At 41.0% G+C, this 15,438-nt stretch overlaps 3 protein-coding genes across 6 annotated transcripts in view; 2 read left to right on the top strand and 1 right to left on the bottom strand.

Moving 5' to 3' along the window:
* Positions 1 to 15,438, bottom strand: part of LOC308294473 (uncharacterized protein) — a gene marked incomplete at its 3' end in the record, with an annotated part of 255,977 nt that overhangs the window by 90,409 nt on the left and 150,130 nt on the right. The gene's annotated exons all lie outside the window — the stretch shown is intronic.
* Positions 1,632 to 12,512, top strand: LOC308294794 (uncharacterized protein). 3 transcript variants are annotated; one of them, XM_080737657.1, is made up of 11 exons: positions 1,632 to 2,024; positions 3,716 to 3,826; positions 4,315 to 4,502; positions 7,825 to 7,902; positions 8,109 to 8,498; positions 8,825 to 8,926; positions 9,037 to 9,272; positions 9,388 to 9,566; positions 9,806 to 9,932; positions 10,282 to 10,446; positions 10,770 to 12,512. In XM_080737657.1, exons 2-9 carry the CDS (start codon positions 3,717 to 3,719, stop codon positions 9,843 to 9,845), a joined length of 1,323 nt encoding a protein of 440 aa, XP_080593783.1. In that variant the 5' UTR covers positions 1,632 to 2,024; position 3,716; the 3' UTR covers positions 9,846 to 9,932; positions 10,282 to 10,446; positions 10,770 to 12,512. The 3 variants fall into 3 exon arrangements, with proteins under 3 accessions (XP_080593783.1, XP_080593781.1, XP_080593782.1); XM_080737655.1 differs by having other exon boundaries at positions 1,632 to 3,826; XM_080737656.1 differs by lacking the exon at positions 7,825 to 7,902 and having other exon boundaries at positions 1,632 to 3,826.
* LOC308293998 (uncharacterized protein) lies at positions 12,806 to 15,211 on the top strand. 2 transcript variants are annotated; one of them, XM_080736688.1, is made up of 5 exons: positions 12,806 to 12,993; positions 13,092 to 13,187; positions 13,305 to 13,823; positions 14,077 to 14,166; positions 14,278 to 15,211. In XM_080736688.1, exons 1-5 carry the CDS (start codon positions 12,844 to 12,846, stop codon positions 14,743 to 14,745), a joined length of 1,323 nt encoding a protein of 440 aa, XP_080592814.1. In that variant the 5' UTR covers positions 12,806 to 12,843; the 3' UTR covers positions 14,746 to 15,211. The 2 variants fall into 2 exon arrangements, with proteins under 2 accessions (XP_080592814.1, XP_080592815.1); XM_080736689.1 differs by having other exon boundaries at positions 13,273 to 13,823.

Below are 15,438 nucleotides of genomic sequence, written 5' to 3'. Positions count from 1 at the left end.
GGACACGTGTGCTTGTACTTTTGGTTTTGAAATGTTTTGTAGTATAAATATAAAAAAATAAAAATGTTTAACTTTAAGCACCCAATGCATTTCCAATGGGTTTAGTGAGTGGGGACAGAGTGGAGAGAAGGATAATAGACCCATGTTTATGTTAAGGCGCTGTGGCTGCAGTGTTCACACTTCAGATATGCTATCTATATCATTGCGTTCACACAGGTCTGCTCTCTGATTTGATCCAAATGTCTAAGCTGTGTGATGTATAAAACTATAGTTATAGTTAAAACTATAAATAAATGTCCCTCTCCACTCTACTGATTACACAGCTGTGATCAAGAATCAAGTCCGGGCGATGGGATGTAAATCCCATAGCCATATATCCTAGAGCCCGCAGGGACAGTCAGCCATATTAGTGGTTGTTGTTGGTTGTCAGGGAGATATCAAAACCAATGCATTTCCAAGTCAGATCCACAAACACAATAAAAGCCATGCTCCACTCCTCAGTCTGGAGTGGCCACATAGAAGAACGCCTTGGTTATAGACATAGTGGAGGACAGATGTGATCTGGGATTGTTAGCCTACAGTATATGCACTCAATATACTCCACTACAGTTGGAGTCCATTTGACAGTTGCTGGTTCCCAAACACAGAATCAAAAATGTAGATCTAGAACACATAGAATATGTACAGTACAGTAAGGTTCAGTAGAGTACAGTAAAAGTACAGTAAGGTTCAGTAGAGTACAGTAAAGTACAGTAAGGTACAGAAAGGTACAGTACAGAAAGGTACAGTAGAGTACAGTACAGTAAGGTACAGTAAAGTACAATACAGTACAGTAAGGTACAGTAGAGTACAGTAAAGTACAATAAAGTACAGTAAAGTAGAATAAAGTACAGTAAGGTACAGTGGAGTACAGTAAAGTACAGTAGAGTACAGTAAAGTACAGTATAGTAAGGTACAGTAGAGTACAGTACAGTAAGGTACAGTACGGTACAGTAGAGTACAGTATAGTATAGTACAGTAAGGTACAGTACAGTACAGTAAGGTACAGTAGAGTACAGTACAGTAAGGTACAGTAGAGTACAGTAAAGTACAGTAAGTTACAGTAGAATACAGTAAAGTACAGTACAGTAGAGTACAGTAAAGTACAGTAAGTTACAGTACAGTACAGTAAGGTGCAGTACAGTATAGTAAGGTACAGTACAATACTGTAAGGTACTGTACCTTACAGTACCTTAAAGTATCCTATTTGTTGGGTTGGAATCGAGCCCACACTGTTTCGAAGGAACAGTATTTCTAGTGTTTAATGTATTTCTTTCATGTTTTTATTTTGAGCCAACCGAAATGGCATGGCCATCGAGTTTAATTAATCATTTAAGGATATTGCTAATGTAATTTGAGCCATTGTGTTTATTCATTGTTAAAATAATTTAAAAAAATATTATAATTATGTATTTTTACCGGAAGTTTCGTACGTCTTTCACCACACGCCCTACGCGAGTTTCTAAATTCTAGGAGAGCTAAGGCAAGGAGCGCTCGTTTTCACCAGCGTCGGCAGGTTAGCTACTCAGCGTCTGTTTTACTGAGGTTAAGGTTAGGGTTAGGGTTAGAGTTAGGGTTAGGGTTAGGGTTAGGGTTAGAGTTAGGGTTAGGGTTAGAGTTGGGGTTAGGGTTAGGAATGGTTAAGGATAGGTTCAGGTTTTGGTGCACCTCCGCGGTCCAAGTGACTACAATGTAGCGCTCCCTATCTCCGGTTCAGCCAATCACAAGCTTCAAAAATGAGTCCGGGGCGTGGTTTTGCACCCCCTACCACTGACTGGTGTGACATCATCATCATACCCGGAACTTATGCGGAAAGTACAGCCAAACAGAAAAGTCATATCTGATCGCATTAGACAGTGTTAAACTCTCTTTGCCTCTCGATTTGCGCATACCCTTTATTGTTGCTGACGGAACAGCTTTGGTTTGTTTGAGACAACCGAGAGACAACTACTACTACTACTACTAAAGGCCTACATCGCATTAAGGTAAGTTAGAGCAACACTGATGGCTAATGTTGTTAGCTACCATGGCGTGTGCTAAGTGTTTCCATAGAACAGAGTGGTTCTCAACCTTTTCAGGCCGCAACCCCCAAAATAATCATATTTTAACTGGGGATCCACACACCCTGACGAGCACCAAGAGTTGATGCATTACATTTTGTATAACACGGTTCTATTGTGAAATGTTTGTCTTATGAATGAGACAAATACAAAACAATGTTTTTATTGAACTCAAGAAAACAATTGGACGTCAACTACTACTTTAATGTTTTATGATAAGCATGTTGAATTACCTTGTAGAAATATGTTATACAAATAAACTTGCCTTGCCTTACTCTAAAGTAAGGCAAGGCACTTCAGGTCTCCATCAGTCCCCTCCCCCACTGATGGAGACTCCAAGCTCTGGCACGGGGGCATTGTGAAAATAGCACAAAAATCTTTTCGAGCTTGTGCTGGGCTAAACTGGGCCCAGGTGGTTGCTATAGTAATATAGTACATGCAAGTACTATTGTGATAAACCCAAGGTGATGTTATTATTATTATGTGAGATGGTCAGGAAAACAATAATGTACCGTGGGACACCTTTGGCTGTGGGGTCTGGGGGCTCTCTTCTGAAATGTTTAAACTTAGATGTAATGTCATGTATTGTGGCGCATTTAAACAGGGATTGTGATACTTTTATCAGGCTTTCCTAACAGGAAAAGTACATGTATATTTTGTAGTTCAAAAGAAAATGTACAGAGATGGATGTGATAACTGAAGCAAAGTAGACCTCTTTAATAATAACCACATATGATTTAAAAGTGCTTATCTCTTTATGAGTGAATGTACGTGTATACTGTATTTGGGAACGCAAAGGGAATATTCTCACATTATTGATATTTTACATAAATTGTGGTGGCTCTACTTTTTAAATTGGCTAAATATAGTATCTTGCACCTTGGCTGAAATGAAAAAGTAACTCATTGATCTCAATAATTCAAGTTTGCAATGGCTTGAGAGTCAATGGATTATGTTGCATCTCTAATGGCAGCAAACCATGTGCACTGGAGTTGCAATTTCCAGCTTGGCCAAAGTGGTTATGATCTCCTGGTGTTTGCTACTTGATGTCCACTAATTGCTGTTTTTAACAAGGATAGCTCTTCAATTTCTTTATTGTCCGAAGGAAAATCATTCATCTTATTTAAATGAATCATCAAAATAGCCTAGTACAGGGGTAGGCAATCTTAGGCACGGGTGCCAACATTGGCACAGGGGAGGGTAATCATTGGCACACTGGTAGAAGTGTGAGAGAGTCCACTCACATCTATATGCAGTTTACATCCTGCATAATTCTACATTCATTCAAACTGATAACTTTGGGGAGAGAGTCTGGGAGATAAGTGGGTTATTGCTTGAGTCTAATGATCATTATGCCTACAGAGTACAGACTAATGTAAAATAATATATTTCTAAAGAAGAACAAAAATAAAGGTCATGTATAGCCCGTCAAAACCAATTGGAAATATTATATGTTGGTGTCATAATTAAGATGTGGTGTTATAGTTGATATGGCACACTATCAAGAAAATGAAAACTTGGCACTTCATGTCAAAACGTTGCCGACCCCTGGCCTACTATGTTTACATTTTCACAAGAAAGCTAATCAACCTATGTTTCCACCCGCTTGTTTTTAGAATGGATTCAGACGATGAAGCCATCCTGGATGAGCTGGATGAAATTGTTGCAGAGCAAGCACCACCAGCAACACAGACAGCTCGACCCAGTCTCCCACGACCATCGACCAGGTCGGTAGAGAGAGACAGGGTTCCCACGGTCATGAAATTCCTGGAAATATTTTGAAATTGATTCGAAAAATATTTTTCCAGTACAGGAAAAGCTTTGGAATTGATCAAGGGTCCTGGAAGGTCCTGGAAAAAATAGCTATGCATTGTCTTTGGTTATTGATTTTGTTAATACCTCTGAAATGTCAAATTAAACACTGGCCAAATTGTCAAATATTAGAGGCAGAAATTGTGAAAATGGCAGATCTACATGCTCACAATGCCTCACAACGCGAGGCGTTGTGCATAGCAGTAAGCGACTTGTTATTTAGCAGAATTATTGTTATATAGTCCTGGAAATCGGGTTAAATATTCTGGAAAAGTTTTGGAAAAGTTTAGGAAATTAATCGGTAATGATGTGTGGGAACTGGGAACCCTGGAGAGACAATTATAGCCAAGAGGCCAGCAGCAAGCTATTTAACCATATCTTTTTCCACCCTGTTTGTTTTTAGTTTGGATGCCGATGATTTGCCCGTCCTCCTCCATGAGTTGGACGAGCTTGTGGCAGATCAAGAAGCACCAAAAAAGAAACCCCGGCTCCGTCCTGCACGAGCACAGAGCGTGAGGTGGATAGAGAGAGATGAGAGTGGACGTATTCTAGCCAAGAGGCCAGCAGCTAGCCGGAACCCATCTGGACAGGGTTAGTATCTATTAAGCCAGTTAGTATGACTACAGTGCTCATGAAAACGGCTCAAAACAATTAAGGGATCACAGTGTTCCCTTTTTTCTTTGAGCAGTGTATATTCAATTGATTATTTGGACTTACTTTTGTTTGCTTCAAATACGTGTAAGATTGCTACCGGTATATGATGTTGTAGTAGTCATGATTCCTACAGTATTAGTTAAGTAAGATTGGTCTCCTTGTCTTTCAGCTCTTTAGTAAATAGAAAATACATTTACAGGTTAGGACAACCAATTTATACAAACATTAGAGAAAACTTACAGGATGCAGGATAAACAAGTGATATTGGTGTTATAACACAAATGGCAAAGACATAAGTGATGACACAGAGAAATTCTCTCTCTCTCTAAAAAAACAAACACTACAGAGTGTTCCAGTTTTAAAGACCTGTAGAGATGGGGTTATTGGAGACTATCATTACTTGTTAAATAGGGCTACTAAAAAACAAACAATATCTCACAATATAGCTTTAACAGTTGCACCCCTATAGACAGTATATAACTATGTAAGTATAAAAATAGCATACTATAGTGTATAGATACTATAATGATCTGGGGCTTTCAACTGATTATGAACCAGGGGCCACCACCCTCACTAAGAATCAACCTGGGGACCACCGTTGTCTTGGAGAGGGGGTATGAGCTAAGATTAGTTATTTTGGAAACACTTGATATGCATTCCATGTCTATACAGTACATCTCACATTTTGATGAGATTTAGCCTCTGAGACAAAACGAAAGAATCTTTTGTCCACAATTCCATGCTGTATTGATGTTGGTACCAAAGGGAAGTTAACTGAAAACGTAAAATAAAATACATTTTCATTTGAGAGTTAAAGATCTATAAGGCTCCATTTGTTAACAACTCTTTGCCTGGGGACCCATTTAGCTGGGGACCACCTGGAACCCTTCCAGGGACCCCTGGTGGTCCCCGGACACTGATAGTAGCCCCAGTTCTGTTATTGCTAGCTCCCTGTGTGCAGTTAGCCCAGTCGGTAGAGTGATAGCTTTTGGCCTGCAACGTACACGCATGCACACACACAACCATTCACCTGCCTTCACCCACACCCCCCCCCCCCACCTCCCCACCCAATGTCTTGTCAGGGCTTTTTTTTCTTTCTCCCAGGCAGTTCCTCAAATTAGTGGAACTGTATGGAAGCAATGTTTTTTTAACAGCCCAAGCCTGCAACTCCCCATCACCCAAACGCAAAGCTTGTACTCCCCACTCCCAAATCTTTTTCTTTTTTCAGCAAGAAAGGCTATATTGGCAGCGCCGTGGAATGGCAGCAGCTGTGCTCCCTTAAATGCACAAATACATTTCGTTGTACTGTGAATGTACTTGTATGTGTACTGTTCTTTGTAAATGAGTTGATCGTTGACAAATGAAACTGTGCCTGTGTACCTGTACTGTATTGTTACAATGACAAATAAACTCTAATCTAATCTACTGGGTTCATGGCTTGGGTATGGGGCGGCCATAGCTGAATGGTTAGGGGGCCTGCCTGTCACTGGTTTGATTCTCGGCCAGGATAGCAATGTTGATGTGTGTCCCTGAGCAAGACTCTTAACCCCTAATTGCTCACGCGCTCCTTGTGGGCTGCGAAGCAGCTGGGTTGGGCTGCAAATACTGAATTTCCCTCGTGGGAGGTAACTATTATTATTAATTAAGATGGATGTGTGTAAGTACTGTATTAAGCTCCGATATATCTACCAGTGTGTAAGTACTGTTAGCTCCACTGTATATACCAGTGTGTAGGTACAGTACTGTAAGCTCTAATATATCTACCAGAGGTCTAGCACATAGAAAGGTTATACACAACCTTCTTCTCAATTTCCCACTACTACTACTACTGACCACTCTGACCTGCTTGCTTACATTTTCATTTTATTTCTTATTAGTCTTTATCCTTGCATGATTTGGAGGACACAAATGTAACATGAAACATGAAAAAAAGGAATAAATATATATATATATATTAAGGGTGGGGAAGTTAACGCGATATTAACTAATTAACGCAAAATCCCTTTATCGGCGATAATATTTTTAACGTGCGATTAACGCGGTGATTTTTGCCCCCCGGTGCAATGAGTTTTGAGCCTCGGTGCGCCCCGTAGTCAGGAAGAGAATGCAGCCCGCAGTGCAGAGAGGGAGCAGAGGGAGAGACACGTAAACAAGACAGTCACACAGACAGTCAGAGGCAGAGCGGTGGAGGTTTTGGGACACAGGCAGGGGCAGACAGACAACCACGGTTGCACTCATTGGAGACTATTGGACTTCACTCAGTAATCACAGTTCTCTCGAGAACACAGCACATTATTTTGACGGGGAGTGGAGGCTTCTGTTGCATGGGCTGACTGTTATGAAGACGTTAGCTTCACGTTAGCTTCAGACGTAGCCTACTAGCCCTGGAACTTGTCTGTGCTGTCTGCCCCAAAGCCTCCACCATGCGTGTAGCCGGAGAGAGTATCATTGAAAATAAAGTCAGCAAACTGCTGATCACCGACAGTGCACACAACATGATCGCAGGGGCCAGGGAACTGGATGGGCATAATGCCTTGTGCAACACATCTTCAGCTAGCTATAGCCTATAATCTCCAAGCAATACCACCGCAATGTGTGGCATCGTCACGTTAATGTTAATGTATTGTTAATCTAAGGCTACCAACAAGCCATCACAGTGTCTACATAATAACAGGGTTTATCAAAGTGAACTAGGGGTGCCATAATCTTAACACCAGTCCAGGGTGCGGTGCCTCAGAATACTTTGATAATGTTTCAAATGTAGCCTATCAATATTACTTCAGTTAAACCTAGAGCCTCTATACTTTGTAAAACGCTGCACTGTACTTGAGTAATCTTTCCAATACACAAACTCTTCACAAAATAAAAGATTAAAAGCTCACAACGCATCTTATTGTGAGCTTGTAGATCAGCTATGATTGGTGAATGTTCCCCCCAGAATAGGGATGATGTGGTTAAAGTGATTAAATATATAAAAGTTAATTTAAATCTGTCCTAATGGAAACATTTTCTCGAATATTCTGGACAGTAAGCCTATTTGTCATATAGATTTTGAATAAACTAGGTATTTGTCTACCTCCCATGTTGATATGAGTATTATATATCTGTTTAAGGTAGTTTTAGAACAGATAAAAAATATGCGATTAATTTGCGATTAATCGTGATTAATTATGGACAATCGTGCGATTAATATATATATATATATATATATAGATATATATAGATATTGATATATGTATCTATCTTTTTATCATTACAGCCCAAACACGCCATTCCAAGTCTGCTCACTCTAGTACAGACGCATCCGTTGATCCAGAGACTTCCTCAGAGACTGGTGGTAGGTCATTTAATATCTACGGTTGTTTATATTTTCTTCTCTTTCATTTTTGCCTGTTGGATGAGCAATTGCCAAGCAGCATTCACATTGTTATCTAACACTGTTGCATTTGAATGTATTTATTATTTGTTTTTGTATAAAAATGTTCAAACCGTAGGCATAATATATTTGTACTAGTGCATGTCTTTCTTTTACAATTCCTATAGAATGCCTCCTTCAAGATCTGCTGCAGGACCAGAGCAGCTCGGATGACGAGCCAGAGCCAGAGGTACTCGAACGAGCTCCACAGGCCAAGGACGATTGGAGCACTCGCAATGCCCTTCACTCTGAAAGATGGAGGGCAATGAGGCCATCCCTGGTCAACTGCATGCTGGCACGAGAAAATGTGGCATCGTCCATCTGCAGCCAGTGTCAGAACAACACTGCAGCTGTCCGGTGCAGAGACTGCCTCCCGTGTCCATTCCTCTGTGCGGAATGTGATATGAGCAGGCACAGCACGGCACTGGTCCTTCACAACCGGGATGACATGACTGGTGGTTTCTTCCGGTCATTAGCTCCAACCAGTTGCATTGTAGATGCGGCTGTTAGACAATGTGGTAAGTTACATTAGCACACGCTATTATCCAAAGTACATGAGCAGAATAAATGTGCTCTATTCAACAAACAAATGGTCACATAAGTAGATCAATTGTTTAAGTAGGAGGTACCAGGAAGCATCCAGCCTAGTATCAGCCTGCATAATATGCATCTAAACTAGAATATTATGATATAATTGATAATATCATTTTAAATAGCATCCCATTAATGAGTGACATCTGAGGGAAGTTAATTACTGTTAATTGACATATAGATAACTAGTGAAGGTACGTTAGACTGCTGTATGTGATTTTGCTAATTGATAATGAACAAAACTCTCTTTTAGTGCGATTCTTGCCCATTGTGATGCCTGTCAACATCTGTGGTTGTCCACCTGAGCTGATGAAGGTCATCAAAGGAAAGGATGTTGTTTTGGTCACAATAAATGGTAATTATAGGATTTCCTCTTCTCTGTTTGAAATATGTTTCCTTACAAAACAGCTCCCTCAAGAAACATTGTGGTTAGCATCATGTATGTATGTATGTATGTATCTGTAGGACGGTATGATCTTAGCATGCCACAGCTGTCCTGTGAGGGATGCCAGGCTTTGTGGAATGTAGGAGTTGCGGATCTTGTACAAAATGGCTACTGGCCAGCCACCACCGTCAACTTCCAAACAATCTACGAGGCAGACTTGTTCCATACCTTTGAGGACCTGAAGATGCTGTCACCAGGGATTGCAATTCAGGCTTTTCTACGGATGATTGACAGAAGGACTGTTCGCTTTGGCCGTGTAAGTACTAATTTCTTTGGTCTGCACTTCACGCATTGTAAAAGTGTTTGTTTGGATATGAAGATTTCTGTTAAACTAATGTTTTTTGCTGTTGTTTCTGCTGTTGTTTTTCTAGACTGGGAAAATTCCTTCAGACAGCTTTCAAAAAATATTTTTTGAATGGGCTGCTGTACGGTACCTGATCGATTCCCTCTGCCAGGAGGAGCCATTTTGCTGTCCTGCATGCACGCCGTCAATGCTTGCGGTCTCTGTAGATGGGAACCGGAAGCATTACCGTTTTAAGAGCACAGCAAGGTTTGTACATATCCACACTGTTCATATCAAGGAATGGCAAAATCTATTGTGCATTTTACACAGTGTAACCCAGTTGCGCTGTAGCTTGGCATTGCCAGACTGATTATGTGAGGTCACTGTAACGTTCCCACCATATTGCTATGAATGTTTGAGAGATCCTACATGATCAGTCTGGAAATACCTTGAACTTTTAGTGTTCAACATCTTAAATGAAATGTCTCCCCATTTTTTTTTTTTAGATCCAACGAACAAGCCATCTTCGTCCTGAGGTCCTGGTAGATGAGTACAACAGCCTGGTTCCTGACCAAACATTGTGCTTTGACACCATCCTCGCCACAGAGAATCCCTGGCCGTGGCAAATATGTGGTATGCATTTGGCCTCTTAAACCCCAGCGTCTCTATTCTGGGAAAACATTTGCGCAAAATAGCCGATTGACAAGCGCGACGCATTGTGAGCTTGTAGATTGGCTATTTTCAGTGAAGATATTTAATGTAGAGCAGAAACACCTGATAGTTACTAGTATAGGGTCATGAGGGACGCTCAACAACAAATGGTGTGTGCGTGGTTAATGTCCTGTATGTATTCTTTCTTTCATCTTGTTGCTATAGTACCGTATATGATTAATACTGATAAATGATGACATGAATGACAAATAATATATGCGTCTATAATCTTTGAGCAGTGTTCCCAACCTTCCATATCTATGTATTACAGGGTCTGTTGATTACAGTACGAAGAAAGAGGTGTTCATCAAGTGCATGGCAGTCCGTAGGCTTCAGGAAGAAAAGTACATCATTGTCCGGGAGATGAGGCAGCACTGGGATTTTCTCAAGGCCCGTTCCAGAGTGCTGTCCGACGTTTCTCTCCATCAGAATGAAGGCAAGTGGCAAAGTAACATTGTGAACTTCTACTTATTGAAAATGTTCTGTCATGTTAAAACAGGATTGTGCTAGGTAATGTAATTTCTGTTTGGCTGGAAATGGCTGATCTACCAGCTCAAAACACATCACAACGTGACGTTTTTGAGCTTGTAGATCTGCTATTTCCACTATTTCTGAAAATCCAAAATGGAAATTATTGTGACGATCTAAGCAAAAATAATTGCAATTAGGTGATTGTGTAATCATTTTGACAGGCCTAGTTTAGAGTGTGAAATATGCGTTGTTCCCTATATAGTGAGTGACACATTGTTCCTTTTTTAGGAGTTCTACCGGAGGACGCAAGGAGGGGTCTCACGTGCCTCGTCCGCAAAAAGGAGATGGAGCTGAGAGCTGTTAAGAGGCGCGCAAGGAAGCGTTACTTGGAGGTCATGTCATCAACCGATGACAGGCAAGTGGACCCGTTGGACAGTTCAGATGAAGAGCAGTTCTTCCTAAGTTCGGACTCTGGCAGTTCAGACTCCGACAGTTCTGACTCGGACTCTCCTGACTCGGACTCTCCTGGTGACGTTGATGTGGAAGGCACTCTTCCAGAGATGGAGACGGAGAGACAGAGAGAGACAGACAGCGAGAGAGAGTGAGACGGAGATACAGAGAGACAGGCACTCTGTCACTCAAATTGAATACTGAACTATAACAGGGACATGGTACTTTTGACGTTGTTGGTCTACTTTTTTCTTGGTCTACCTCACGCCTACTCATGGATCCTACTGACTTACCTACCAGGAGGACAGAGAGCCTTCATCCTACTCCCTCCCAACACTCCCTGCTGACAGCCTGTAGGAATGCAGTGCCAATTACCACCCTCCTCCCTGGCCAGCGATAGATGCTCGACAAAGCCAGATGCACCATGGTGGCTTTCAAATCTGTGGTGGAGGGCAGGCATTTTACCACTGCACCACCCGAATGCCTATGTGGATTATGTGTCTTGACAGTTTTTTTTTGAGCGATGGAAGCCGCTCATTTGAGTGGCTATGTCCGTGGCTCACTGCTCCTACAGATTTTGCACATTTCTGGACACTGCTGTCTAGAGTCATGTCATCAACATGGATCTGTCCCATTTAGCGCCACCATCAGGCCGATCTTTTCAAACACATTTCTGGACACTGCTCCTACAGATTGTCTATATTCGTGTCATTCGTGTCATAGACTGCTGCCCTGTGTTGTGCCTCCATGGGCTGTGTTCATCAATAAAGAGAGAGGTAAATGTCATTCAGTTTGGTTTTATACACAATATGTTTTATATTGTGTTAAGGTGTATGATTTCTTTATTTTATAGATAGACTGTGACTGCTGTTTTGTTCTGTTTGAGTTTTACTGATTTATATTCATTTCAGTTATTCCCTTTTCTTTCTTTTGTGTAATAGTATTTATTGGAATGGCATTGTAACCTGAACATTCTTTGTTCAACATCCTTGTATTTCCCCCAAGAAATATTTATACTCATACATTTATACTCGTCGTAATCTATTCAGTAGTGCTTTCAAGGCCGGACGTGACCGGACGCCATGTGGCTTTGCATACTCTGCTTTACTTTATTGAATGCCTTAGCTTTTACCTTTTAAGGTGGTTGTGTGGGGCTTTTAAGCCGTGACATAATTTTGTAGTCAGACCTCCAAGCAGATTTATTGTCAATATGTGTCCCTCGCTATTTCAACAGATCTGAGACAAAAAATAACGACTCAAGTATAATTCTACCACTTTCCTGTCAACAAGAAAGAGAAGACAAATTTGTAAATAGTAAAAATAGTAAAAAGATTCATGGGTGCTGGGGCCTTTTGGCCCCAAAAGTTCTCCTCTGCCTACAAAATGATGTCAGACTTAAGAGGGCACTTGTTGCTAGGCCCTTCCTTTTGGCAACACCTGCCATCCTCCAGTGCCCCTTGTGTATATAGAGCATGAGCTTTTCTTTTTAACTGATGTTTTAAACTAGGACTATATTTTATACAATATAGTCCTTTAATCATTTCTGAATTATTGAATAAACATTGTAATCTTGGGGGGAAATCCTTGTCTCTGCCCGTCTTTTATTGTCACACATGCATCAAGAATCTGTTGGGGTTTTAGTTTGTATATGTGAATTAAACCTAAACTAAACCTGGGATATGGCCCAATGTATTGTTATTGTGGTCATTGGCTCCACATTGCACCATCATGGATCATCCTGAAAAGGTCCCTCATTAACCCAGGAATTCACACATAATGTCCTATTGTTCCAACAGGGTTTATATCCAGAGACCTGTACATCTGCTCATTCAGCACAAGCTACTACTGACTGCGAGCAGTTCTCAAACCACTGCTCTGTGTCTGGGACTTCATTCTATCTACAGCAAACAAGATGTCTGGAAACCTTGGAACTCGCCTGTCTCACCACAATGATTCATTCACTAGTACTCAGCAAGAAAGTTTCAACAAGTGCAAAACATACTTGGCAATGGTCGCCTTCGTCCTACAAGACTCTCCAGACAGGATGCTCACCTCTAATCAGGTAAGAAACAGACAATGCTGCTGTTAACAGTTTACATCTCGTAATCAAATGCAATGTTAACTTTCAGAATTTATAACTTGATTTATTTTTTTCTCCAGTTGATGGACAGACTGGAAGCATTTGGGTCCACGAGGACAAGATTCTTTGAGAACAACATCCTAGTCTGTTTGTCAGCCAACACATGTTTTGTCAGGGTAAATATAAATTCATCAAATAAACATTCACAAATAAAAATGTAATCTGTAAATGTCTGAACTTTCATCCAGCTTAATCAAATAGACATTATACTGTGCTTTCATTTTCATGTTCAGATGAGCCCAGGGAACAACTGGAGACTTGATCACAGTAAAATAACAGAAAAGATGGCATGTCGTCACCTCAAAGGAGTTCTGGAGTGGTTCCCAGAGTTGACTTCCACAGGGAGAAAGGCGATGTTGACCAGACCACCACCAGCCCACTACACAACCCTCCACTCTCCTGAAGCCTGCAAAGATGTTAACAGTAGATATAAGGTGAAGTTCAGCAGTTCTTTCTCCATTGAATCCATCCTGAAGAAAGACGGCCCCTCTGGTCTGTGCTGCAAAGCCTCTCTGTCAGAGGAGTCCAGTGTGTCACAGAAGTCTAACTGGTCTACAGAGAGAATGGTTGGACTTAAGATGAAGTTCACATGGGACTCTTCACCTGCTGCTAGACCCACCAAGAGGAAGTTCATGAGTCTTGCTCAATCAAACGCTACTCGGCAAGAACATTTCAACCAGTGCAAATCCTGCTTGGCAATGATCGCCCTTGTCTTACAAGATGCTCCAGAAAAGATGCTCACCTTTAGACAGGTAAGAAAACATATAATCCCACTATATATTTAACCGTCGATTACCCATTCCCGGGTAACATTGCGAGGCCAGTGTGGATATACAGTATAATCCTCCATCTGGTCCTTAGTCTGCCCGTGGCCTTCTCTCAGTGGGACGTACCCTAAATACCTACCTATGGAAATGCCTGTTTGTTATCAAATGTAAAGTTGACGTTACATTTGATTCAAGACCTCATTTGTAATTTGACGTATTTTTCTTTTTTCCCCTGCAGTTGATGAACAGACTGGAATCATTTGGATATCTGCAGACAAAATCTGCGAACATCAGAGCCTGCTTGTCAACCCACACATGTTTTGTCAAGGCAAATATATAAATTCCTTGAAAAAGAACATTCCAACTGGTATTAAATGGATATGATTTACCCATGCTCTCATCAAACTTAATTCTAACAGCTGTGTTCTTTCATTTTCAGATTTCGTTGAGCCCAGAGTCCCCATCGAACTACTGGAAACTTGATCACAGCAAAATAACAGAAAAGATGGTGCGTCGTCACTTCGAAGGAATTCTGGGGTGGTTCCCTGAGTTGACCTCAGTGAGAAAGGAGATGATGGCCACGTCGCCACCATCACCAGACCACTACACAACTCTCCACTCTACTAAAGATGCAGCCTGCAAAGCTGTTAACAGTAGATGGGAGGTGAAGTTCAGCAGTTCTTTCTCTGTTGACTCCATCCTGAAGAAAGACAGTCTCTCTGGTCTGTGCTGCAAAGCCTCTCCTCTGTCAGAGGAGTGCAATGTGTCAGTCAAAGTGGTGCATAAGCCTGATTGGTGCACAGAGAGAACTGTTGGCACGAAGAGGAAGTTAAACTGGGACTCTTCACATGTGGACACACCAGTCCCTGATATTCAGGGACTGGTTGCTTACTGTAAATTCTGCTAAATCTAGAGTAAAATGTATATATGTGTATAGTATAATTTGTAAATTCATTGCGAGGCCTTGTCTGTGTGTGTTGTGTGGATTTGTGCTGAATTGTGCTGTACCTTTTATCATTTATGCTGGTATCATTTTTGTCTTAATCTTAAAGGTGTTATTATTTTAATAAATGCATGAAAATATATTCAAAGAAAACCAACCGAATCCTTTCCCAGTTTAGGGGTCTGGTGTGCACACATAGGCCTGTACATTATATTGAAAATTCTGCTGGCGCAAGTACGGTAATGCAACAGGCAAACGGGAATAACATTTAAAATGTGAAATCAATTGGCAGCCTACTGCCACTGTTTAGGTATAGTACCTTCCACGGAGATGGGGATGATTCCAATTCTCATCTCGTTAAAGTGCTGTCTTGAACAGTTTTGACACTTATTCACTGCTAGGAGGCAAGGCTCAGTTTCCTCCTCTGTCATGTAAAATATCTAAATGCAGTTCATGTGAATGTCACTCACTGTCAAAATACACAAAACATCCAAAAATGACTCCAACTGTTTCATCCAGCCTCAAGGTAAATGTAAAAAGCATTAAATAAAATGAATAGTTTTGTGTAAATGTTCATTTTAGCTCTTTCATAAAAGTAGTTTGGAAAACAATATCCATGGTTGTTGATGTCAGAAAGGATCTCAGATAATCACTGGA

This window comes from Nannobrachium achirus (genome assembly GCF_963921795.1).
Source record: "Nannobrachium achirus genome assembly, chromosome: 11".
NCBI classification, from domain to species: Eukaryota; Metazoa; Chordata; class Actinopteri; order Myctophiformes; family Myctophidae; genus Nannobrachium; species Nannobrachium achirus.
Note: the sequence above shows the minus strand (reverse complement) of the source record. Positions and strands in the feature narration are given on the sequence as shown.

Bases quoted from the DNA above. Each gene is read 5' to 3' on its own strand.
- LOC308293998 (XM_080736688.1), top strand. From the start codon at position 12,844: ATGTCTGGAAACCTTGGAACTCGCCTGTCTCACCACAATGATTCATTC. The intron at 12,994-13,091 runs GTAAGAAACAGA...TTTTTTCTCCAG, and splicing joins GGATGCTCACCTCTAATCAG to TTGATGGACAGACTGGAAGC. The intron at 13,824-14,076 runs GTAAGAAAACAT...TTTCCCCTGCAG, and splicing joins AGATGCTCACCTTTAGACAG to TTGATGAACAGACTGGAATC.
- LOC308294794 (XM_080737655.1), top strand. From the start codon at position 3,609: ATGAAAACTTGGCACTTCATGTCAAAACGTTGCCGACCCCTGGCCTAC. The intron at 4,503-7,824 runs GTTAGTATCTAT...TTATCATTACAG, and splicing joins CCGGAACCCATCTGGACAGG to CCCAAACACGCCATTCCAAG. The intron at 9,273-9,387 runs GTAAGTACTAAT...TTGTTTTTCTAG, and splicing joins GGACTGTTCGCTTTGGCCGT to ACTGGGAAAATTCCTTCAGA.